General features: G+C 36.3%; 1 protein-coding gene across 1 annotated transcript; it reads right to left on the reverse strand.

The window, feature by feature from the left end:
* Positions 1–2,222: 2,222 nt before the first annotated feature.
* LOC131164768 (V-type proton ATPase subunit e1) lies at positions 2,223–25,506 on the reverse strand. Its single transcript, XM_058122209.1, has 4 exons — positions 25,294–25,506; positions 24,930–25,065; positions 23,735–23,782; positions 2,223–2,590 (listed from the first exon to the last, which is right to left on the reverse strand). The coding sequence occupies exons 2-4, from the start codon at positions 25,025–25,027 to the stop codon at positions 2,524–2,526; spliced, it is 213 nt and encodes a 70-aa protein (XP_057978192.1). The 5' UTR covers positions 25,028–25,065; positions 25,294–25,506; the 3' UTR covers positions 2,223–2,523.
* Positions 25,507–25,708: the final 202 nt, after the last annotated feature.

Consider the following 25,708-nt stretch of genomic DNA (forward strand, 5'->3'; position numbering starts at 1 on the left):
GAAGGTCGAGCGGCCCCTGCTGCAGATGGTCAACTCCTGGGTCAACATAGAAAACGATGTCGTTTTTGTGGTCCGTGTTCTCTTATTACCTTGGTACAATTTCTTTCGCATTTGAGTATGCTGAGCATGGCTAAATCTATTTTAGTTTGGTTTGGTTAAAAATTTATTTTATTTATTTTTTCATCTTTGGTTTGATTTTAGGCTTTAAAGTGCTCGTTTAACTGAATTAATCTAAAAATTATATATTATATATTATATATTTAATATATATTATATTGTATATATATATATATGAATTAAAACATTAAATCAGTTAAAAATTGATTAATCGATTTAACAAAAACTTGGTTCGATCAGTTTTGGATTCGATTAATATGAAATTTCGATTTGATTCAATTAATAAGATTCTTTAACCAAAACTTTTAGACTAATTCGGTACCTTCTAATCAAATGCTCACTCTTTGTTTAAGTCACAAACTCATGTGACCATACAAGAGAAGAGAAAGCGACTTAAGGCGGTACGATTATCATATCCTATATTAGTACATGAGTCAATGATGGCCGTAATCCAAGAAATTTTTTTTGGGGTGGTAAAAATATTTTTTATTTTTATTTTAATCATTTTAAGAATTATAAAAAAGTTATCAAAATTTTCAATTGTACCACATTTGAATAAAACAAATAAATAACAATAAAAAATTATGACATATTTACTCATATAAATAGTTTTAGTTTTTTTTTTAAATAATTACAAAAATATCACATTAATTTTAAAATTTATATAAAACTTAGAAAATATTTCTTTATTATTTTCCAGATTTCTAACTTCTTACTTTATCTATGTTAGTATTGAATTTGGATCTTGAGTTTTGATTGTTGTGAGTTACGGCAATATAAAAATTTTATTGAATTTCTTCTAAATTCAAGCTCCAAAATTTAGGACCCAAATACTATCACATTTTTAAAACAAGTTGCTTTTCTTATAATTATTTTGAAATTTAAAAATAAAAATAAAAATCCATATCTACAAAATCAAACCAACTTTTTATTATTTTTGACTTTTTAATACAAAATTTGAAAAACAAAAAAATAAGTTAAAATTCATGTAAGTCTTTGAAAATTTTAAAAATGAAATTATTTTCTACAACTAAACCTACTGAGTACGGCCTGTCCATTAAAACAATATTACATACTTTTTTGAGGGGTCAAACTATTTACTCGACACAATTTTAGCCCAAGGATAAGGTATCTTCTGGTAACTCAAAAAATTACTCATTTATTTCTTCCACCTTTCTTTTTTGGTTGCAATTGAAATATTGAACCATCCGCATAGGGTAAAAGATAAAAATTGAGGGCCTGCTTTTTATTTTTCATTCTTAGTTTTGAAAATAATTATAAAATTTCCACAATTTTTTTAACATTTGAATCGACGACTTAAAAAATATTTTTGCATTAATTATCAAGTTAAGTTTCATATACCAATGTTAAAATTCTTTTTAAAGCAAGATGATATTTTTACATATATATATATATATATATATATATATTTTAAAGAATTAGGATTAGAAAAAAAAACTATTTCAACAAATTGAAAGACTTGAAACATTCTCCAATTACATGATACTAGAGTTATGTCTGACGATGACTTTTGAGTAAACGTCCACCTCTTGCCAGACAATGTCTACCTCTTAATTGCTTCAAAATAAATAAGCACTGATGGTATTTTGTAAAACTCATGAAACGAAATATTATATAGCTAAGAAGTAAACACATGGAAATCTATCGTATTCTATTTCACTCAATTCTTATATACCAAATATTAGGTCACATAATGAAGCTGCATTTTATTCTCGTAAGCTGGGGCAAGTTGAAATTTTGTTGGCCCTTAAGTTGCTGGTGGATCATGCCAGAATTACATCATCCCCATGCAGGCAGTAAATAAGATTTATGGTCATTTCAGCTTATCCTTTCTTTTTTGAACGTGTTATTCATATTGAAACTTTGATATTTGCCTGATCTCACTCTGCCCTTACTGTTTGCCTTCATTCCCGACTTGCTTCTAGTCATATTCGCATGCCAGAGTCCACCTTTCATAGGGGCCATAAAAGTGTTGGTTTTTTGAGCCTTGAATTTGACATTATGTATCATATTCATCTCCCTCGCCACCTTCATTGTGATGGTAGAGTTTTGCGAATATTTTTATTCATTTCTAAACTGGAGCGAGAGCGAGCAACAAATATATTTATTTCCAATCTGCTGTTACAATTGAATTACAAGCTTCATAATTTTAGCGTTAAAAATTGAATAAGAGGGAGCTTCCCTGGATTCAAAACAAGTAGAGAGAGAGACAACAAAATTCAACAAATCCCGAGGTCTTCGTACAAATAACAATTACATACAATTCCTACATAAAAAGGTATGGAACGATCAACAAGATCAGAAATGAGAGATTGTCCACTGACTATGCCAGAATCCATAAAGTAAATTTCCCAAGGCAGGTCAGTTTGGACTTTGGCATGCACCTTACTCCCCTTCGCTCAGAATCGGGACTATAAGAGGTTTCATCTGCGCGAGATATACAATTGCCCACCTGCACAGGCAAAAGAGGAATACAAGTACAATACTAAGAAAACAGATAGTAGGGTAATGAACAACAGCAAATTTAGTTTCCAGATAAAAAGCTTTTAACAAACAGAATGGGAGAAAGAATGATGCAATGACTGGCTTTGGTCAAAAGTTCTATGCAACGAAATCAACTCACTCAAGTCCAAAAAGTTACATGCAAGACACGAATCTATCCATAAAGACAGAGAAACAAGAGCTCAATAAAATGAAATTTCCCAGGTAAAACTGCAAAGCATCATCCCTTTTTAAGTGGGACAGAAGAAGAAAGGAAGAAAGTCTCCAAGCAAGAGAGAACTAGGAAAAAGAGAAAGAAGAGAAAGAGGCAGGAACAAGGAAAGATCTTTAAGCGTGGCATAGTTCCCTAAACTGAAGCTTCCTCGTAGCAGAGAAAGCACTTCTGGATTGGTGAAGACCTAGGAATTCAATACAATAGACCACCAAAGCAGAAGGAAGATTAGCCACATCTGAAAATGTCACCAAAAAAGAAAAGAAAAAGCTAAAAATGAACTTTTTCACAACCCAACTAATAGCATCAACATCATTCCCTTCTGCATGAACTTGATTCAGAAATCTAGGATGGGAAGCTGGCAATTGGATAGATTGCTTTGACCATATATTCCAAGTATCAAAGGCTTGTTGGGTCCCAAGGCCAATGGAGTTTGGTTTAAGTAATTAGTTAGGGTTATTTTATGCGGAGGTTTGCTTTAAATTAGTGAATCTTAGGAGTTTTGTTTAATTAACAAATGGTTCGATTGTACGTTTTCTTTATTTATTTATTTATTTATTTGGGGGGAGGAATAAAAATACACTATTAAAACTAGAAGGAAAAGATACTATAGCAGAGGACAAAAAGTCCTCACTCATGAGCACAGGAAAAGAAAAAATATATCCACCTAACAAATCCAACCAATCTCATGTCACATCCTGAAAGCAGCATCCCTTAAAACATCCTGTTCAATAAGCCCAAAGAGAAGCCAATACCTCACCCTGTCCAAAAGAAGCCCCATTGATAATCTCTTATCAGGAAAAAATTCTTGCATTCCTTTCCAGCCAAATTTCATAACACGGCACGTATAACACACGTCCACAACCTCTTTTCATCCTTATCCTTCCCAAATCCAGTTAGATAGTGTTTGCGAGCTTGGATTCTGGCCTTGGGTTTGAAAGAAACACAAACACAATTTTATTATAAGTTTCGTTTAAATCCACAAAAATCCAAATCTAAGGGCCGAAATCCATGCTCCTAAATGCGGGGTAAAAGAAAATAAGCAAAAACTCCACTAACTTTGGACAAATCCATTCTTCACCAAGAACTGCAAAAAGTGTATTCAACAAGCGCCAATCAAATGGACAGTAAATAAACAAATGAGATGCATCCTCAGAGCTATTTCAGCACATGACACGTATCGTGAGACAGCTTTAAAATCCTCCTACTCTCCAGATTGTTGGTTTCAGCTCTACCAAGTGCCACCAGCCAAATAAATGCCGTTATCACAGAAGGAACTTTAGCCTCCCATATACCACGATAAAGAGGAAAGACTGAATCAGCCTAAAGAAGGTGAAAAAGAAAAATTTACAAGAAGACCCCCCTGATGAATCCAATAACCCTACCCTGCTGGAGATATTGCAACCCTTCAGGCTCCAACATAAGAAGCAAAGAAGACAATTGCTCCACCTCTCTATTATTCAAGACCCTTCTAAAGTGAATTGAGAAAAAGAATCCCTCTCAAAAGTGAGAAATGAGGAAATCATACTGTTGTGACGAGAAGAAAGATACTTTGTTAGAGGAAGAAACAAAGGATAAACCTGGAAATTAACCTCCAAGGATCTTCTGAAGAACTTCTAAAGCTCAACTTAGCATCCTAATCATTATCTTGTACGCCATATTTACTCTTATTACTTTGTGCCGAAGGGAATTCACCTCCAAGGGGAACTGCCATAACCATTTAACCAAAAGGGCAGTGTTTTTAGACACCAAATTATCAAGACCCAGCTCTCGATCTTCCTTCGACCAACCCATCACCTCCCAGTTAAACAAACAAATCTCCTCTCCCTGACCCCTGACCACATCAACTCCCTCATAATCTTATCAAGCTTTTGAGCTGCCCATCCTTGAATCCTAAAAAGAGATTAAAAAATTGAGGAATGGTAGAAAGGCTGGCCTATATGAGAGTAGTTACCACCTAAAAGAGAACAATGCCCCTTTCCAACATCCAACCCCTTTGCAAACTTGGTCACCACAAGATCCCAAAAAGCTGAAGAGCATTGCTTTCCTCCCAAGGGTACACCTAAATATGTCAAAGGCCACTGTTAAACAGCACATCTTAGGTAGGGAGGTCAGCTCCAAAATCCTCTCAGAACTAAAAGATTAACCAGGCAAACACTACTCATTCCAAATTAATTTTATTTATGTTTCTTAATTTTAGATTTCCAATAAATTATTTTGATGCATTGGGGTTGTTAGGTTGAATTATTTAGAATTGAGTTGAATTAATATGTCTCTTCTGCTAAATCTCCCCCATTCTTCCTCTTTAGCCAAACCACATCAATTGGGACCAAGACCAAACATGATCTCCCTCCTCTACCCGCCCAGACCACCCATATTTCTCTCTCCTGAACTTTCTTCTTCATCATTTTCTCTTAAGGAGCCTTTGCAGGCCACTGTCATCAAGGTTCCAAAACTCCAAAAACACATGTGACCACAACAAGCAACCACACTTCAGCTAGCTCTGTTACAAACACCACACTTGCAGAAGGAAGAGATTAACCCAACTGGGCCAGGCCCGGACACCTGAGCAATATGACACCAGATGCATGGACATGCAAAACTGTTTCAGGCATTTTACTCTTTATAAGATCTTTTCATTTTCTTACCCACCTTAGAACCTACTTTTTGGACCTCAATCAACCCAATCCAAGTCTCATATAATCATAAACCTAGGCCCAAGGTCCAAACCCATTTAGCTGGTTCCTGACCTATTCCTGGACCAAGTTCTTTAAAAAATTTAAAGAAGCGACAGCTAAAAAATAGTGGCATCTAAAGTGGAATTGTCATCAAAGTTTGAATTGTCTAGTAGACAGCAAAACATAAAAATTGTTTCAGAAAATATTATAAGTGCCATGAGTACGTAAACAACTAAGGTTATGTTTGGTTCACAGAATGCCTATTCCTAGAATAGATCGGTTACAATAGATTCGTTATAGTTATATAAAAATAATAATGTGATGTTATTGTAAAGCAAATAACAAAGTGAAACTTTTTATAAATCTATAACAAGGAATAACCATTCCAAATTCACCATGGAGATGTCTTCTTATTGCATGTTGGATGAAATAAAAACTCCATCAGGAATAGCTGTTATCTCTATTCCCAAATTTCTCATTGTGTTCCATCTCATTCCAAGAATTAGCTATTCCACAAACCATGCATAACCTAAAGTTGCATCCCTAAGCAAAAGATTGATTGAAACTTCACTGCACAGGAAAGTTGTATTACAATTTGTAATTCCCCACAATTTTCAATTAAGTGCACAACGACAATGGTATGAAGCTGATGATAAGGTTTACTTTTTGGTTAATTATTTTGGGTAGAGTAACATTATGGAAGCCCAGAAGTTATTGGCCGAATCAAAATGGGCAAGAATTGTGTGAGTAAGCAACATGAAATGTTTAAGCAGAAGTCATATAGAAAGATCATGACATGAGATGACATAAAGCAAACCATGCAGAAAATTTTTGTACCTCACAGCTATTAGCAGTGTGTCCATCTTCCACTTTTTGACTTGATGCAAGAAGTTATAACCATAGTAGATTAGTAGATTTATCATTTGGCGACCCATAAAAATAAGGAATTGGAAAGATGTGATTTTTGCTTTGTACAGTGGAAGTCTGAAGCTTTGATTGTGTTCCTACCTGCTATTTGTCATCTCAATATGATAACGAAGGCAGTTCAATTTGCAACTCGCATAGAAGAGGCTGTGCAGCTAATGCTCCTGAAGCTGCATCAACCTTTTGGCTTGAGAATGATACCAGTGTCGTTGAATAAGAAAAAGCAATTGAACAGTCGGGTAAGCTCTCGTACTCAATGGGAGACTTGAGAACAATCTGGGGAAAACTTCTAAGGTTCACCCAGCAATTACGTTTTTCCAGTGAAAGGTCTTAGGCACTGTGTTGCAGTCTCCAAATTAAGTATGGCAATCGGAGTAAAGGAGGAAGAAGATGAAAACTGGGTTTTTCATTTTGAGATAGACATCCCAAGTGACTTAGATGAAGATAAAAATATAGGTGGAAAAAAATAGTCCAGAGTAGCTCAAACGAGATTCTCTTCCCTCAAGGTTGAATTTTTTTCTTAAATAAAAAAAAAAATCAATTTACGAATAAAACATACAAAAAATGGAGAATAATGCATCTGCTGCAAAAACAAATAATTACAATAATCACTTCCTTCCAATCCCTTTGAAGATTCAGGCAGTTAGGCACCCAAAAATCCCAAAATAATGAAGCCCAGAAAGAACAAGGAAAGTAACTTCCTACCAAAGAAAATCTGGAGAAGTCTTCTGATCCTTGAAAATTCTTGTGTTCCTTTCAAGCCATAGTCTAAAAAAAATGGCATGCATGGTGCAAGTCCACAAAGTCCTCCCTCTTCTCTTCACAGAACCCCAAAATATCACCGGAGGATCATACATTTTGCGGGACCACCCCATACCTCACCAAAATAAGAGAATGGAGCATTCCAAAGGTATCACACCATCCAGCAATGGAGAAAACGATGAACTCCGGTTGACTCATGGTACAGCATACAAACATCTGGGCTGAGGTCCCTATAAGATCCTTATCTAAAACAAGATATTTGTATTATTCCTGTTGTCTGTTGAGAAGTACAGCCAAGAGAAAAGTTCAAATCTTAAAGGATCTTTTGTTTGCCATACAGCTTTATTTGATGGGGAAGGGCTAGGAATCGAAGGTTCTAGACAATGAGTAAATAAAAACTTAGAAGAGAGGCCCTGAATAATCCCCCCAATCCAAGGCTGAGGCTCTCCCCTCATAGAAAAGGGGGAGGGGGGGGGGGGGGGAATTTAGCAGACCTAATAAAGAAGTGAGCTCACTGACCTCTCTTTCCTTAAGACTTTCAAAGAAATGGAAATCCCATGAAAGAGAGCCTCCCTCTCAAAAGAGAAAAGCTGAAATTTCAATATGAACAATAGATAGTCTAAAGGACCAAACACCAACAGCTCCAACAGAGTCTTTCCCACCAAAATATCCTCCCAAAAACAAAATCTATTACCATTACCCACTTTAAAACGAGTAAGAGAAAAATGTAGACAAGCAAGCTGGATAAACAAACTTCCAAGGATTCACATGGGAAGAATTGCCCCTTCCTTTAGGATCCAACCTATTTCGATGAATTCCATATTTTTAATAATCTGGTACTGTAGGGAATTAACCTCTAAGGGGAACCCTCATAATAAATTTCTAAGTAAAGAGAAGTTTCCGGATACCACATTATCGAGACCCAGTCCCCACAAGATTTAGGCCTCTTAACCACATCCCACTTAACAAGGTGATCCCTCTTATTTTTCCCTAGATCCGACCAAAGGAAATCTCTCATAATTCTCTCCATAGTCCTCGTCACCCTCACAGGAATTCTAAAAAGGGTTAAGAAATAAATGGTGATATTAAAGAGGGAAGTGGTAAGAGTAATTCTGCCCCCAAACGATAAATAAGCCTCTTCCAGCTTTCTAATTTCCTCCCTACTCTCTCAACCACTGGATCCCAAAAAGTAGTAGACAAAGGATTAGCCCCTAAAGGAAGACTAGGATACAATAAAGGCAAAGTAAAGAGTCAGTTACCTAGAGATCTAAAAACTAGTAATTCACCAACACTCATGCCCGTCATCCCACTTATGGACAAATTTATATTTTAACCTGGAATCTTCTAGAAAAATTCTAAACAAAATAAGGACGTTATAGAATTTCCCAACACTATTCTACTAGAAGAAAATAGTATTGTTGGCAAACCGAAGATTAGACATCTTCACCTCCTCCCTCTCAATCAAAAGACCCCTAATCACCCCAAGATGCTGAGCATGTGAAAAATTAACCTATTCAACTCATGAATTACCAGACCAAAAATAATAATAATAATAAATAAAAAAAAAGAAGAAGAAGAAGAAGAAGAAGACAATGGATCCATTTGCCTTATCCCCTGAGAAATGCTAAGTTACTCCCTAGGCTGACCATTAACAATAATACATATTAGTAGAGCTAAGAAACCCTTTTACTCGATTTCTCATACTGCGCCAAAGCCCTTCTTATGCATCACATTGTAAAGAAGCCCCAATATACCATACCATAAGACTTCTCAAAATATAGTTTAAAACCCACACCATTCTTACCCTGCCACACATTCTCAACCACCCTATTTGCTACCATAATTACATCTAAAATTTGCCAATCTTTAACAGAGGCATGTTGGGCCATCATCACCATGTCCCACAACACCTCCTGAAGTATCTTAGACAAGATCTTGTTCAAAATCTTGTAAACATTGATCACCAAACATTAATCAGCCTAAAGTCCTTCACCCTCCTTATCCTCTCCTTCTAAGGAATAAAGGCTATAAAGGTTGGGTTCATTCTCTTTCCCATGATCCCACTTCGGTGAAACTCCTTGAAAAATTTCATATCATCTTGTAATACCCCTCAACTATCTAGAAAAAAAGGCCATTGTAATAGGACCTGATGCTTTATCCTTATCCACATCAAACAGCCCTCCTAACTGCAATATCCTCCCAAATGGAACTTCGATCAAGACGCTCCACCATCAAGCAAGTCTTGCGCTTGTTAGACTATAATTAAAAAAAATGCACCATCTCATCCCAATCTACTTGCATTCCCTCACCTCTATTACTGAATCTAGCTCCAACTCTGTACAATTTTTCCTCCTCCGATTTTCCACCACGTGAAAAATAAACCAATTCCTCCTCCAATTTGCCACCTCGTGAAGCAAATTACAATTACAATTTCATTCCTATGAAATAAACCATCGATTCTTAACAACTCCTCTCTTCGTCATCAGTACCTTCAACCCATTCCAAAGATGAATCTTCCTAGCTCTATCCTCATTCCCCCAACAAAGCACACTCCTTTAGCCTATCCAACTCAACAATCTCAAGATATACTCCCAAAACACCTCTTTTTTCCATTGCTTCAGCCTATTTTTTACAAACCTCAATTTTTATCACTTTAAAACCTTCACCCCTGAACATGGCATTCCTCAACCAATTTCTAATATTCTCCTAGAAAGCAAGATGCAATAACTACAGAGTCTTGAACCTAAAGGAATAGGACTCCACTAAACAAGATTGGAATCCAAGAGTATTGAGCAATGATCAAATATAAGCCTAATCAGCATCTCTTGCCAACATTTGGGAACATATCTTCCCAAGCATTGGTGAACGAGATCTAACAAAGTGAAATCTATCAATGTAAGATGAGACATATATCCCCAATAACCACCCAAGAAAAACTCCCATTAGTCAAGGGCACATCCCTAAGGCTGCAATCTCAATTAAAGAAATCGTATTTCCTCATGCTGCTAGCTTGCTACCACCGTCGAACCCCCAAAATTTTCCCCAGAATTTCTAATAACATTGAATTCACCCTGACCACAAAGTCTAAAAGCCAATTCGTCCAAGAAAATATTATATTGAGAAAACTGTGTAGGACCATAGATAGATGGGAACCACTCCCCAAAACCCTGACCTCTCACAATATAGACAAAGAAAAAGACCCAAAGATACAACCGTTTAACATGCAACCCTCATATCCGAAACTACAATTTGACCTCAGGATGCTCCTGAAGAAGTGAAAGTTGCCCACCTTTTGAATCTAGAATCCCACATACTACTAAAAGAACAAGGCATCTATCTTTCCTAGTTTAGACTCATGCAAGAATAACCAACTCAACTATCCTCCTCTTATCATCCCCCAAATCCTTGTGCAATTCAGGATAGGAACCTCGTTTAGACTATTAATCCCCAAAAATATACCCCTTTATCCTAATTGACTCAAGATTTGCTCAAACTGTTGGTTTTTTTCCATCTCCAATACGCCTTTAGAATTACAGAATAAAATTCACATTAGAGTTGGAAGGTAGAAGAGAGAACAGAAGAAAAAAAGGAACAGAATAGAGAGGGAGAGAGAAAAATACAGAATGCAACAAAATAGAGATTGCTGGGGGGGGGGGGGGGGGGGAACAAGAAGAAGGCCGAGAGAGAGGAGGTGAACTACCCTTGCAATCTGATTCAAAACATTATATGCACAGTAACTTACATGCCCTGTGTTTATACCACTACTACTGACATATATTTACTTAAAATACCCAATAAAAAAGGGATTACAAAATAACCCCAAAGTACTTAAATAAACAAAATAAACTTAAATTAACAAAACTTCTAAAATGACCAGAGTTTTCGCAAGCTAAAATAAAAAAACCTAGCTACAATATAAACATCTAAACTTCTCCATTGGTGGTTCTCCATCAAACCCTCCTTGTTAGAGAAAACTTGACCTCAAGTTCTGAAATGGTGCAGTATCTTTAAATCCATAAGTGGGAACAAAGTTGAACATGTAGGCAAATCAAGAGGAGACATGATGTGCATTTCATCATCAATCATTATTGAACAGTATCTGGAAGATCCTCCAACTGTAAGTAGCACCAAAGGTTGCAATGTCCTCTAATAAAACAACAATTCCTCCAAACAAGAAATCAATTTAATATCTAGATCTATTGGCAGCTTAATTAAATATGGCATCAGGTCCATAATTTACAATGATGGACAGTGTATCATTAGATTCAGTTAATGAAAAATATAGAGGGAGAAAATGTGAGGGATGGAGGCACAAGGTTTTGGATTGAGGAGAAATAATCACAAAGGGATTTTCAACAATAGGTTCCATGATTAAATAATTTTCAACAAACTCTAGATCAACCAATTGTTCTTCACTTTGGGTTAAAAATGGAAAATTGAGGTTGAGCTGCAAGGTCATTAACAAACATATTTGTCCTAATAGTTGGCAATTCATCTTGATGTCCATTGCGAGTCTTAGCAATCAAGTTTGGCAACAGGTCAAGGTCCATCTCTGTCGTAGAGGCACCAACAAAGTTTTAGGGTCACTAAAGACGAGTCTATGGCCTCATTTTGAAAAGATTCGTGACTCATGTCCGCAGAAGAGTCAAAAAATTGTGGCAGTAGTAATATGCAAATCATTTATGTAGTCATAATGCTCAATTATGCAACAATTTGCATAGGTACTTTTTATTTTTGAGGTTTATCCTAAACAATTTGAGTTTTCTGTTTTACATCTTGGGAGGATCAAGGAATACCTCTTGACAATGGAGAAATTGATCTAGACTGATGAAATCCTTTAAAACATGAAGTAGAATTATGGGTTCGTAGCTGGAGAGCATCCAAAGCCATGGTAGGCCTTAGATGGAGTAGTGAGATGTTTTTGAATTTTCAAAATCATCAGCTTTCTGATTTCATCCCTCAACACTTTCTTGAACATAATCACCACTTTCGGTTCCTCATTGCACATTGACAAATAAGGTCTCTAAACCAAAGGTAATAATCGGTCACACTAGAAGAAAGTTGCCTAAGATTACACAGTTCGCCCACTAATTGCTTTTATAAGAATGTGGGGCATAATTTTCTAGTAAAATATATCTCATTTTAGACTAGTTGGCAAAAGAGCAGCTAGTATTGTTTTGATGCCTACCTTTTGGAGTACCATCGTCTATGTTCTAAAGTTGATACGCTCACTTGTCTGTGTGTACCCTGTTTGGTTGATGGGAAAAAGAAACCTGCATGGGATACATTTATGAAGCAATGGATAGAGCTAAGGAAGCCATAGCTAAGGCTTTTGGTGAGAGAGAGGATAAATTCAAGGAGGCATTTGAAATTATTGATTCGAGGTGGGGATGCTAACTCCATCAACCTATGCATGCAGCTGCACACTACTTGAACCTGGAATTTTTCTATTCAAACCCCCACATTTCGCAAGATGAAGAAATCATGGCGGGTTTGTACAAATGTATTGCAAGGTTAGTGCCAACCCTTGAAATGCAAGATAAAGTTTTACATGAGTTGGAAAATTACACTAGCGCTAGTGGCCTCTTTGGAATTGATTTGGAAGTGAGACAAAGGAAGATAAAAGCACTGGGTAAAGTGGCATTTTTACTACCTCTTTCTATCTAAAATTATTTTTGCTATTTAGCTAGTAGGTATTCATTTAAAATTTATTTTATAACAGCGCAATGGTGGATGTCATTTGGATCATCGACTCCAAACTGGCAAAAGTTTGCTGTGAAAATCCTTAGCGTCACATATAATCCTACCGGCTGCGAAAGAAATTCGAGCATATTCCAACATGCAAGTCATTAGTATATCGTAGATTAGAGAACATGAACTACCAATCTACTGCTTTTTAGAATCATTATTTGCTATATTACTTTAAACTTTTTGCAGCTTCATAGCAAAAGGAGAAATAGGCTATCCCAGCAACGCTTGAATGATTTGGTATTTGTGAAATATAATTGAACTTTGAGGCGTCGATACAACAAGTGTGACAGCATTGATCCCATCCTTCTAAAGGACATTGATGATAGTAATGAGTGGTTGATTGGTAGGATGGATGGCGATTCCGATGAGGATGATGAACTTGTGTTTGAAGATGATCTTTTGACTTGGGGTTCTGTTGCTAGAGCTGCTGAAGTAAATAACCCCTTGCATCACACTAGATCAAGAATATGCAAATATGTCATCATCTTCTAGAGGAGGAGCTTCATCTAGCATTATAGTAATGAGTGGTTGATTGGTAGGATGGATGGCGATTCCGATGAGGATGATGAACTTGTGTTTGAAGATGATCTTTTGACTTGGGGTTCTGTTGCTAGAGCTGCTGAAGTAAATAACCCCTTGCATCACACTAGATCAAGAATATGCAAATATGTCATCATCTTCTAGAGGAGGAGCTTCATCTAGCAATGCTAGGGGCCGGACCACAATGTTGTAACTTGTAGATAAGGATGAGATCCAAATGGATAGTGCAGAGGAGACCGAAGAGGAAAAAAATGCTGGAGAAAAAAATTCTGATGATGAAGAGGAAGATGATATCTTGGCAGACTTAGTTATTTTAGACTTTGACATCTTTTATTGTACTCTCTTCTTTTGTTGTTGAACTATATTGATGCTTTTGGCCTTCGGCCTGGCAATTTCATTAAATTTCTAATTTTGGTATTGAATGTTTTGGCATTTTAAATTCTAATATTACTAGATGTGTTCATATATCAATTACCCCAAATAGGCATTTTACACCATTTTAATAATTGTGCGCCTCACCTTCGCGAGGTGTCTTCGCCTTGCACCTCGGCTTCAAATACCCTTTGCACCTCGGTGCGCCTTGCGCCTTTGACTACTATGAGAGAGAGACAGAAGCAGAGTTACAGAATACAGAATAGAATTCAGATTTGAACTGGAAAGCAACAGAGAGAACACAGAAAGAGGAGGACAGAATATAAAGACAGAATGGAAAAGGGCAGAACAGAACTGATATGGGGGAGGAAGAAGAGGCAGCAGCAGGAACCTCTGAGAGAGAGAGAGAGAGAGAGAGAGAGAGAGATGGGAAATGCACTTGTAATCTGATTTAAAAACATTAACTGTACAATAACTAAAATGTCCAGCATTTATACCCACTATTACAAACACATTCACCTGTTGAGCTTCTGAAAGATTATTTCCAAAGTCACTTCTCATCAAAGTAGGACTAGGAGAGGAATTTGGAATTTTTTATTTTACCAAACTGGTACCAGGGCTATCATACCCTGATGTAGAGCGACTATATCCCAATAAAATCCAGACTTAACCAGCAATATCTTAGAACAAGACTGATCCAACAATCTCCAGATAACAGTGTCTCTGGACTTAGACCTGCAGCCCCCTCCCCCCCCCCCCCAAAAAAATAAAAAAATAAAAATCCAATACCCACATCGTCAGAATCACTGTCATTCTCACTGCACAAAAGATTCAAAGTATTACCACCTTCCCCGTGTCCCTTCTTCCACGAGTGCATGATAAGTAGCTCCTTCTTCCTTAACATTGTAAGAGGAGAAAGAATCATCCTCTTCATCTTTGTGAAAAAAATGCCCATCTCATCTTAACTGTCTATGCCCATCACCTCCTTCCCTTTATTTTTGGTGTGTAACCCCTCAACAGCTGTCCTCTTCTTCACTCGATTGTAAGCTTCCAATGTCTGTGTTGGCATACCTGAATTGTGATTCTCGAGTTGTCTAGTCTATGGTAGAATTTTGATGGTTTGCCACTGCATAAGTGACAGTCACTTCATCAGTGCCACGATCATCTGTGCCACTTAATGTTCTTCAGGAGCTGCTATCTCTGCCCTTCTTCATCTTGAATCTCCTTTAATCAGAGTGTTTGGCTTTGAGACCCTGTCTATTTTGAGCGTAGAAGAATCTTTCCATAGACGAAGAGGGCTCCTTTCCCAACTCCCAATGCCCAAAGTGCTTCCGTTAGCAACTGTCATTTCTCAATCGAAAGCGTCTTTTTGAAAAAATTGATGATAATTTTTCTCAGTTATTAAGATAAAATCACCTACCTCCCTCCCCCCCCTTCTCTCATGCAGCCTCTCCCTCTCCTGTTCTTCCTACCTCTTCCTCCTCCCTTCTCTTCTCTGTTCTGTTCTGTCCAGTTTATCTCTATTTTTGTTCTTCTCTAATTCTCTTCTCTGTCCCAAATTCTGTCCTAATGTCTCTTCTGCCTGCTGCATTTTCTCTTCTTCTCCCCTTCTTATTTCTTTTTCTTATCTTCTCTCTCTCCTCCTGCATCAATTTGGTTTCGGAGCCACTTCGATTCAAATCCACAATCTTCTACTGCTCTACACTCTTCAACAAACCAAAACAACAATCACAGTATCTCCTATGATGCCTCCATTTTTTCGGTTTTCTGGTTCCCCCCACCCCCCCCAACCAAAACACAAGTAACAAAAGAAGATGATTTCATTAAGGAAGAATGTACAAAATAGGAGAATAAGATAATATACTCCTAATCAGAACAGACAGAACAAAAGTAGAAAAAAGAGAGGAAAACATCAATCAAGCCACCATGGATAACCAATCCTGTTGAATGTCAGAGAAGCCCACTTCATCAAAGAATCCCAATCTAACACACCAAAGTGAGGCTAAATAATGAATCTTACCCCAAAGCAAGGAAATATTAAGCTTCTTCCCAAAGATCATACACGGATTATGCTTCAACCATAAACCCCAGAACACTGCAAAAAAAAAAAAAAACCAAAATTGCACATTTCCATAATACTGCAGCATCCTTCTTCCTACCAAAGCCACAAAAAGAGATGCCCAAAAAATTCTCCACTGAGTTTGGGCAAACCCAACTTTCTCCAAATAAACCAAAAAGCTTGTTCCATGTTTTCCAAGAAAAATCACAGCATAAAACAAATGAGAAGCTGTTTCTGAACTGCTAAAGCATAAAAAATACATCTGGTGAAATTTGATTTAGGATCAGTGATAGAATTAGATGTAGAGAGAGACTTGAGGGAAGAAAAAGAAGCAGCAGCAGGAAGACAGAACCATAGCACAGATAGGGAAGGAAGAAGAAGAAGAAGAAGGAGAAGCAGCAGCAGCAGCAGCAGCAGGAGGAAGACAGAACCAGAACAGAGAAGGGGAAGGAAGAAGAAGAAAGAAGAAGAGGGAAGATGGAGAGCAACAGAACATTTGGGAGAGAGAGAAACAGGGAAGGAAACTTCAAACTGATTCAAACAATAACTGTACAATAACTTACATGTCCAGCACTTATACCCACCACTAACTAAAACCAAGGTATTAAATTTCGATTTCGACTCAAATTTCGAAGCTCCAAAAGTACGGAAATTTCGACGGAAATTTCGATTTCAATGTCAATTTTGATTTCGATTTGAAAAAATAACGGAAATTAGTAGTGAAGCATGGAATTCTTTGTGAAACTTTAGAAATGGTTAACAAACATAATAATATAGGTTTTAGGACTAATATATTACAAATTAAATACATATATGTTTTGTATGAGGTGGAAAAGTTGTAAAATAGTATGTGTATTAAACAAATTTGTAAGATAATATATATTAAACATATTTAGTTAATACAAATGAAATTCATAAATCATTTAAATATTATTTATTATACAAATAATGATAATTTAGACATGAATGGTTAAATAAAATGTTATCGTAAGTTTATTTTTTCATATAATTTCAACGGCACTTGTAATAATCTTTTGTTTCGATAAAATAAATAAAATAAATTAAGATAGAAATTCCAATTCACTCCTAAATTTTTCATTTGAATTTTGACAAAATTTCAGTGTATAGTTAAAATTTCGACAAGTTTCGCTAAAATTTCAAGATTTCGATAAATTTCGGATGATTCGTTGAGATTTCGACGGAAATTGATTGCCATTTCGATTTCGAGGGTGACGGAAATTTCGACAATTTCGTGGAAATTTAAGACCATGACTAAAACACATATTTACATAAAAGCCCCAATAAAACAAGAAATTACACAAAATAAATGTAAATTGACTAAACTTCTAAAACAACAAAAGTTTTCCCAAGCTAAAATATAAAAACCTAGATACAATGTGAACATTTAAAATTCTCCATTAGTGGTTCTCCATCAAAAGGCTTTCGAAGGTCTCCTACTCATGTTATTGGTTTTAACCCTATTAAGCACAACGAACCAAATAAAAACCTAACTTTTGGGGGAACTTTGGCCTTCCAATTCTTTTAATGCAGTGGAAAGGAGAAATTTGTGCTCAAAAAATTTTTAAATGATTTTCCAAAATAATCCCCTGAAGAATTCAAAGCCTAATACCAACTATCTGCACCAAAGGAAGCATGACAACTATCCAACACTAACAACAAAGACGAGATTTCATCACTCCCTATCATTAACAGGTCTGCAAAAATATTACAAGACAAAGGACCATTGGTTCTTATCAGATCATGGAAAATTTACAATCGCAAAGCCATTTGAACCCCTCACAGTTGCACGTCTCTGTTCATCCGCCTGCAACTTCCAGTCAAAATTATAGTTGTGCCCCTCATTTTTGAACACCATTTTCACCATCATTTCATGACACCTCCATTACTATTGAAGAAAGATCCCACAAAAAGGTATTCCCTAAAGCTTCCTCGTAGTCTGACCAAAAAGAGGCCCCATGTGCCACCTGAAGATCTCCCAGCTGACCACTTTAACACCTCATTTTTTCTTCTCATTGGACTTATTTCACAAAGACTTGCCATGGTAAGGAGGAGACAAGCACTCTCAAAGAGCAAGTACAATTAAGGTATAGAAGGAGACCAAATTTGACTTTCAAGCATTGTATACTCTGATGCAATCCAGTAATTAGTAATCACTTACTGTTCATTCTTTTAATTGGATTGCGATTAAACTCGGGCCAATCTTTTACAAAAATACTAAAAAAATGAAACTCCACAATTTTTTGCCAGAGTTATCTTGACACACAGCCACTACCAACAGACTCACCACCCTTCAATCTACTAGCCAGAAGGCCATCGCCAGAGGCTCCTTGGCCGCGGTCAGCAGTGCATGCGCCAGCGATATGCTATGGAACAGTTCCAGATTCTCTGCATCTTCCAGAATCACAAACTTAGCCACAGTATTCTTATTCTATGGGATCTGGGAGTCTGGGGCTGTCAATTCAAATTTTGGTGTTTGAAGGTTTGCCAGCATTCAAATTGAGGCCCAGCAATATTTGAGATTTACTGCAACAAATTAATTCTCTTTTGTAAGATGTTGATATTGATATGAAGAGCTTTGATCATTTGATACATATTTTTGGAGGATAACTTCCATGCACGAGCACCATTTTTCAAGTTTATTAGTAAAATCTTTTCGGAGTACCAGCGAGAAATTAAGAAATACTGCTTAGAATCTGGGGAAATTTGAACCGGGGCCTTTCTCCATACATTTTATTTGAGGATTTAGGAATTAGGGATTTTGTTTTAAATTAGAAAATCTAGATATTTTAGAGTTTATTTAATTTAAGATTATTCTTATATATTTTAAGTACTTTTGAATACTGAGGTTATTATGTAATTATTTGTTTTACTTGTATTGTTGGGTGATAAGTAGTTTCTATTGTATTAGACAAGAATCAGTCATTGGATTTGAATGTGCGCGCACACGCAGGCTCTCCCTCTTCCCTCCTTCCTTCCTCTTCCTCCTTACTTCCTCTTCCTCCTCCCTTCTCTTCTGTGTTCTGCTCTGTCCAGTTTCTCTCTCCTCTTTTCTCTATCTCTCCATTCCATAGTTGCTAGAAGACACTAACACCTTAGCGAACCACGTATTATCATTCCGGAATGCTAAATCAAATGATTCTAAGTTTTAATTCAACATTTTTCACATAAAACATTTTTTATTAGTTAAAGTGGAGAATTATCACATTACAATTCCATTCTAATTCATTACTATCTATTCACAAAAGAAAATCTCTTCTAGATTTTGAAACACTTCAACATCTTCCCCAAAATATACAAGTGCCATTACATATCATATTCACCAATATTTCTATACAAGTATACCTCCAATGTTCCACATTTTAGAGCATGTGCCATGCCTCTATCCTGCTCCCGTTCCATGAACCAGAACATTCCGCATTCTAGGTATCACTGCTCTGTTCTGTCCCCATTTTTTTTCCTGCTGTCTCTTCTGCCTGCAGCATTTTCTCTTCTTCCCCCTTATTATTTGTTCTTCTTCTTCTTCTTCTCTTCTTTTTGTTTCTCTCCCTCAATTCTCTCTCTATTTCTGTTTCTACAACTGTCCTACATCAGTTGGATTGTTTTCCTCAAATCTTCTCCTTTCTTATCTTCTCTCTTGCTTTTTGTCTCTCTTATAGTCATTATCATATGTGCAAAAGACACGGACCTCCTTTGAGGTTTGGCAAAAAGACACTTACCTCCCTTGAAATTTCAAAAATTCTAGGGACCTCCCCTAAGGTTTTAAGAATTCCAAAGACCTCCCCTGAGATTTGTCAAAAAGACACAAACATCCCTAGTATTTTACGAAAAGATAAGTTTTTTTAGGGGAGGTCTATGTCTTTTTGGCATATTTCAAGGGAGGGCTGTGACATTTTTGAAACCTCTTAGGAGGCCTATGGCATTTTTGAAACCTCGGGGGAGGTCTTTGTCTTTTCATCAAGCCTTAGGGGAGGTGAATGTCTTTTGCCCTTATCATATTTGCTACTACGTCCTCCATGTACAACCACAAAATTCTTGTCTCACAAAATCTTTGTAAGCTATTTAGTCAACTTTAGATAAGAGCGCCTAATACTCGCAGTATAAATTATAGCTAAAGTGGAAAAAGGAAACCATTAATTGTATTAGGAAGGGACATGCTTTTTCTAGGTGTGGAAAAGGGCCACAAAGAGCAAAAGACCTCAATCTCTGACGAGAATTTTTGAAAGAATGCTTTGGGCCTCTTCAGTTGTGGAAAAATTTTTTTATCATTCTCCAAAGGTTTTAGGACAAGTAGAAATAAGACATGAAATGTAATTTCAGTCATAGTAGAAGGAATAGTGGCGAAAAGGCTAATCTTGATGATCAAGAAATCAATAACACTTGTAGATTTCGATAGCTTGTATCAAGATTGTTAGAATCAGGATTCTAAGTGGCATAGTTGGAGGGGTTTGCAGGATCGAATTGTAGAACTGGATCAAGAATTGTACAATTCTACTTTCAATGTAAAATAAATATTAAAAAATTATATATGTGGAACTTTATGACAAGTCTTAAGACTAAAAACTTGGTTAGTAACTAAGTAAGTTTAAGAAGTTAACAATACAATAATAAGTTCAAACAATAAAAAGAAGAAGAGCAAGAAAAGGAGAAGAAGAAGGAGAAAAACAGAGCTCACTATTGAGTCTTTTCAAAAAGCAAAAAATCAGTTTCAAGGCATACCTCTGCAGCTTTGCTGGGCCTGCTGGCTTGGCTCTTCTCTTGGCTGCTGCTGGTCAAACAAGAACTCAGTGTCGAAGAGGACTGACATGTTCTTGTCGAACACCAAAGGAGGACTAGGACTGAGTTTTTATCGAACCCTAGGAACTCTGGCTGTTGAACACCAAAGATCTGTTGATCAAACTGCAAGACTGCTAGCTGCTGCTGATCAAACACCAGTCACCAGATGGAGGGCTCTCTGGTTGTCGAACAGGAGAGAAATTCAGGCGCTGGGTCGCTGAATTTCAATGAGTAAAGGACTGAGATGTCAAACTCCAGGGAAGTCAGGTGCAGATTTCGCTGAATCTGTTCATTGATGGGAGGCTGGGTGCCATTTTGCCCCGTTTTAGAAGAATATGGACCAGACATTAACTTTTTGGGGTCTTTGGGCAAATAAAAACATGTATTGGGCCACATTATTGAAGCCCAAAAAGGGGGGGAAAAAAATCCCAATCCAGATAACAAAGTAGGATCTTTATGATTCTACTTACGATTCTACAATTCTACCGATTTTTTTACGATTCTACCATGATTCTACTTGATTCTGCTTTTTATTGCGACTTGGATCGTTTGGGTGAATCTAGATCGTAGAATCATACGATCCTACGATCTGGATCACAATTTTAATAACCATGCCTTGGATCTATTATGCAAGCTGAAGGAAAAATTGAAGGAAGGTGCAATGCATAGAGTTAAAGTAGGTTGGATAAAATAGAGTAGTGCTTTGAGTGTATTGTGTGATCGTAGAATATCCTTAAAATTAAAAGGAAAGTTCTATAGGATGGCTGCAAGACCAGCTATGCTAGATGGATCAAAATGTTGAGCAACTAAGAAACAACATATCCAAAAAGTAAAAGTTGTTGAGACGAGAATGCTAAGGTAGATGAGTGGTGTAACATTAAAGGATAAACTGAAGAATGAACATATTTGCATAAGTTAGGCATAGCACCTATAGAAGATAAGGGAGAGTTGACTTAGATGGTTTGAACATCTGCAATGTTAGGCCGAATAGTGAGCCAATAAAGAGTGAGCTAGTTACAGTGAGGGACAATAAGATGGGGCTTGTAAACCTAAAACAAAAAAGTGTTTTCCAAGTCTTCTACAAACTACAAAAAACACAACCTTGTTTTCTTGTTCTCTAAAGTTCACATGGAGAACCATGAAAACACAAGAAAAAAGTGTTTTCCAAGTTTTCTATAAAATATTGGAAAACTGGAAAATGAAGGGGCATTTTTGTAATTCTTTGGAATAACTAAAAATGTAAAACAAAAATAGTTATTCACAACTAAACAAATTCTAATTTTTTCCCATATAAACCATAACACTAATAAAGCATTTTTAAAGAAACTCCCTCCCCACCATTGCTAAAGAGGCTAGCATTCAATAAATGTTCAATGTCTTCTTGTGACTAATGAGCACTAATAAAACTAGCCATCCTGAATGAAAACCACAACCAAACCAAAGGTAACCAAAAAGAATGGGGAAAAGCAAGCAACCATCTAATAAGAATAATTATGAAGGACAATCTACGGAAAGATCTGTCTATGGAGGCTTAGGAGTGCTTGAGTTATGAAGAATAATGGATTTTAGAGTTTGCAATTATGGTTGAAACTAGGACCAGGTATTGGAAGTCAACTAGCACGAGCTTTCATTGGGATTTAATCACAAAATGACTGGAGCAGATAGAACAAGTAGCTGGAAATTCTAGCAGTGAATCTGCAAGAAATCCACTCACAACCACCATGAAATCCACAAAGCACCATGATGGAAAATTCTCATGCACATATACCTTGATAATTAGACACATTAAAGAACTCTTAAAAATCGCACTACAAACAACCCTAAAGAAAATTAAAATTCTACCCAAAAAGAAACATTATGACTTTGCTCCTAAGATCTACAACTGCAAAAACAACAAAAAGCAATCCTTTTATTACCAGTTCAATTATCATACAATCCTTCAATTGCCATAATATTTTGAACAAGTACTAAGCAGTATAATGGTGCCACTACTAAACCTTAACAAAATCAAACAGCAGAAATAAATTTTAAGCCTCTATAAATTAAAATATAATTAGAATAATAATAACTGCAAATGAATACAAATTAAAAGATATTACAATTAAAATAGAAATTACTTGGTAATTATTTTACTTTTTCTTTAATTCCAAGAAAAGGCCAATTGTACATAAAGATTGAAAATGACAAAAAAAAAATTGGATCAATTTTTTATTTTTATAAATTTTAGGGATATTTTATTTAAATTTTATGCTAAATCATATAGCAATTATTTTTTCATTCAAAACTTGTGTACACAATGATTCAATTCAACAGTGAAAACAAAAAATTCTAGCACAACTAAAAATAGACAACAAAAGCTAAACACTAGCAACACAGCATACACATGGCCATCAATGAATAAAATGATACAAAACAGCCTCAATTAACATTGTTGCAAATAATAGAAAAATTTGTACAACAAATTACTAGAGCTATACACTTGACTGCTAAAACTTTTAACCAATATAACAATAAAATAAAAAAACATTATGCCATTATTAAATGCTTTCTTGGTTTTACTTTTCCTTTTTATGACCTATGCTGCACGGAATGTGAATTGATTTACCATATTCTAAACTATTTAGGTTCTGCCAAATCAATCCTTCTTCATCTAACAACTCAATGGTCATCTCCAATCATGTCTACTCTTACAGCCTTGACCTTTTATTATCCTTCTCTTTTTCTTGCAAATTTCAACTTAAACCTTCTTTTACCAGTGCCATACCTTCTCTTCATTAGGTGCTACTTACAATGCTTACAAATGTATTCATCCTAATAGCTTTGTCTGCTACTCTGTTCTCTTTCTTTCCCTTTCTTTTTTTTTTTAATAAAAAGAAAGACAATGTTTTGTTGATCTTACAACTATCCAAGCTCTTCACTTTGGTCCAATTTTCTAATCAAGCATAAAATACATGTTTGGAATTTCCTACAATAATGAGGAAAGCAGGTAAAGAACAAACTCACATCATCCAGCAGCAAACTGTTGCAGTAATAACCAATGTTAGGTGGAACCTGCATCATAGAGTGCATGTTAGCCATTTGTAAATTGAAGATGAGGACAGTGTGTACATTACTGGAGTGACGTATTTAAAAATAAAGTGTATAAAGGTATGTAATTTGTCACACAGAATGATAGCACGTAGAAAAAGCAAATGAAAATAAATGTCCCACCAATTCACAGATGAATTGACTGAACATCCACCAGAATTGGTCATAATGTATGTTATTTCCCAAAATCAGAAGTCAGGTAAACAAAGGTTGCACACTTACACTCACTAGAGCAGGGTCCAGTCCACGCTAAGTTAGAATAAGCACATGTTTGAAATTACTATATTTTGAGACACAAAAGATTAAGATATAATGACTGAATTTAATGTTGGGGGAAGAAATAGAAAAATCTATAGGCATGAGATGCTGAAGAGTAACCATTGGTCATTCAGGAATATAAGGAAATTAAAAAGAACATTATGTGACTTGAAATTAGAGTTAATGAAAGAAGTAGAAACTGAAAAGGCCCTCATTCTAATTTGTATGATCAATGTATACCTATCAAATGATAAAACAGTTCACGACTTGTCAAATATGGTTAAGAACTTAAGATTGAGGAAGCTGCAAGGGCATGGGGAAGAAGTGAAGAACAAAAAGTTGTCAATTGATGTGGTGAAACATGTCGTCATAGCCTATGACTTCATAGACAACTGGACCTTAGATAGAGAAGATTGCCAAAAAGGGGAAGGGGGAGTTCAATGGCCTAGCCTAAATAGTTAAAATAAGGGTTTTCAAGGTCCAGCAGTGTATTCCTGTTCACTACAGATAACTAGAAACATTACCATATTATACAAATTCAGACTCAGTCCACTGAGATCAAAGCAATTCATGAACTTGAATGAGGCTGGGAATTTGGATAAAACCCCATACAGTTTTGTATTAAAATTTGTACGTACACATAATTTGAATCTCAGTATCAAATTTGCATTCCCAAACACTGCATAAAAGAACTACAACAATAAAAAGAATTTTACATTTAGTTAAATGAGCATATTTAAAGGGCATATTTAAAGGCTGATCAATGTTACTTTCACTTTAACCGCCTAATACATCATATCTAGATTCGGAGATACAAACAACGATAACAAAGAATCTAAAGGCGGAAGCATACAAATTCGTAGAAGGTCCTCTGTTGCAGCAGATTCTGGTACACAGAGAAGCAATGATCCCCGCCACAATGAATATTAGGGTCGTGACCAGAAACCCCATTGCCGATTCGATCTCGCCCACCGGAAGAAAGCGTAAATCTGAATAAAAGAAAACTCAAATTTTTGGAACAAAAAACACAAAATTTCGAATCAAAATAGAAACTTCTTCTCATCTGCAAGTGCAAGAATGCATTCTACCTCAATCCCTAAAATTTACACCACTATGGCATGAATTTAAATCTCAAAAATTAACTGATTAATTTAAGTGCACGTATAACGAACTCAGAGAGAGAGAGAGAGAGAGAGAGAGAGAGAGAGAGAGAGAACCTGAAGCTCCGGCGATCTTGCGATGCTTCTCCGGGGGAAGTGAAACTCTGGCGGTGCTTTTGGTGGATTGATTTCCGTCCGAGTTCAGACGTGAGTTACCGTCTATGAGAGAGAATCTGTATGGACGGCACGGGTTACGTTTGGAGAACTGCAAGGCCGGCCCATGTTTTGCTTCTTTATTGGATTTATCGGTTGGGCTCAATTGGATGAGGAATGAGCTGAGTCAGCCTAGCCAAGACACTGGGCTAAACATTGGCTCGTGGGCTCGTCTAGACACTGCCAAATTTTGTTCAAGCTCTCAAAATAACCAAAGCCCGGACCATTTATTGTTTGAGGAATGGTGCTTGAGGCGACGTTTGAAACATGAAAAAATATACAAATTTATTTTCTTGTATTTGATTATCCAAAAAATGAG

Source organism: Malania oleifera, chromosome 1 (assembly GCF_029873635.1).
Source record: "Malania oleifera isolate guangnan ecotype guangnan chromosome 1, ASM2987363v1, whole genome shotgun sequence".
NCBI classification, from domain to species: Eukaryota; Viridiplantae; Streptophyta; class Magnoliopsida; order Santalales; family Ximeniaceae; genus Malania; species Malania oleifera.

Excerpts from the sequence above, each read along its gene's own strand:
- LOC131164768 (XM_058122209.1), bottom strand. The coding sequence starts at position 25,027 with ATGGGGTTTCTGGTCACGACCCTAATATTCATTGTGGCGGGGATCATT. Across the intron at positions 23,783-24,929 it reads AGAGGACCTTCTACGAATTT|GTTCCACCTAACATTGGTTA; the intron begins GTATGCTTCCGC and ends TCTATGATGCAG. Across the intron at positions 2,591-23,734 it reads ACAGTTTGCTGCTGGATGAT|GTGGGCAATTGTATATCTCG; the intron begins GTGAGTTTGTTC and ends TTGCCTGTGCAG.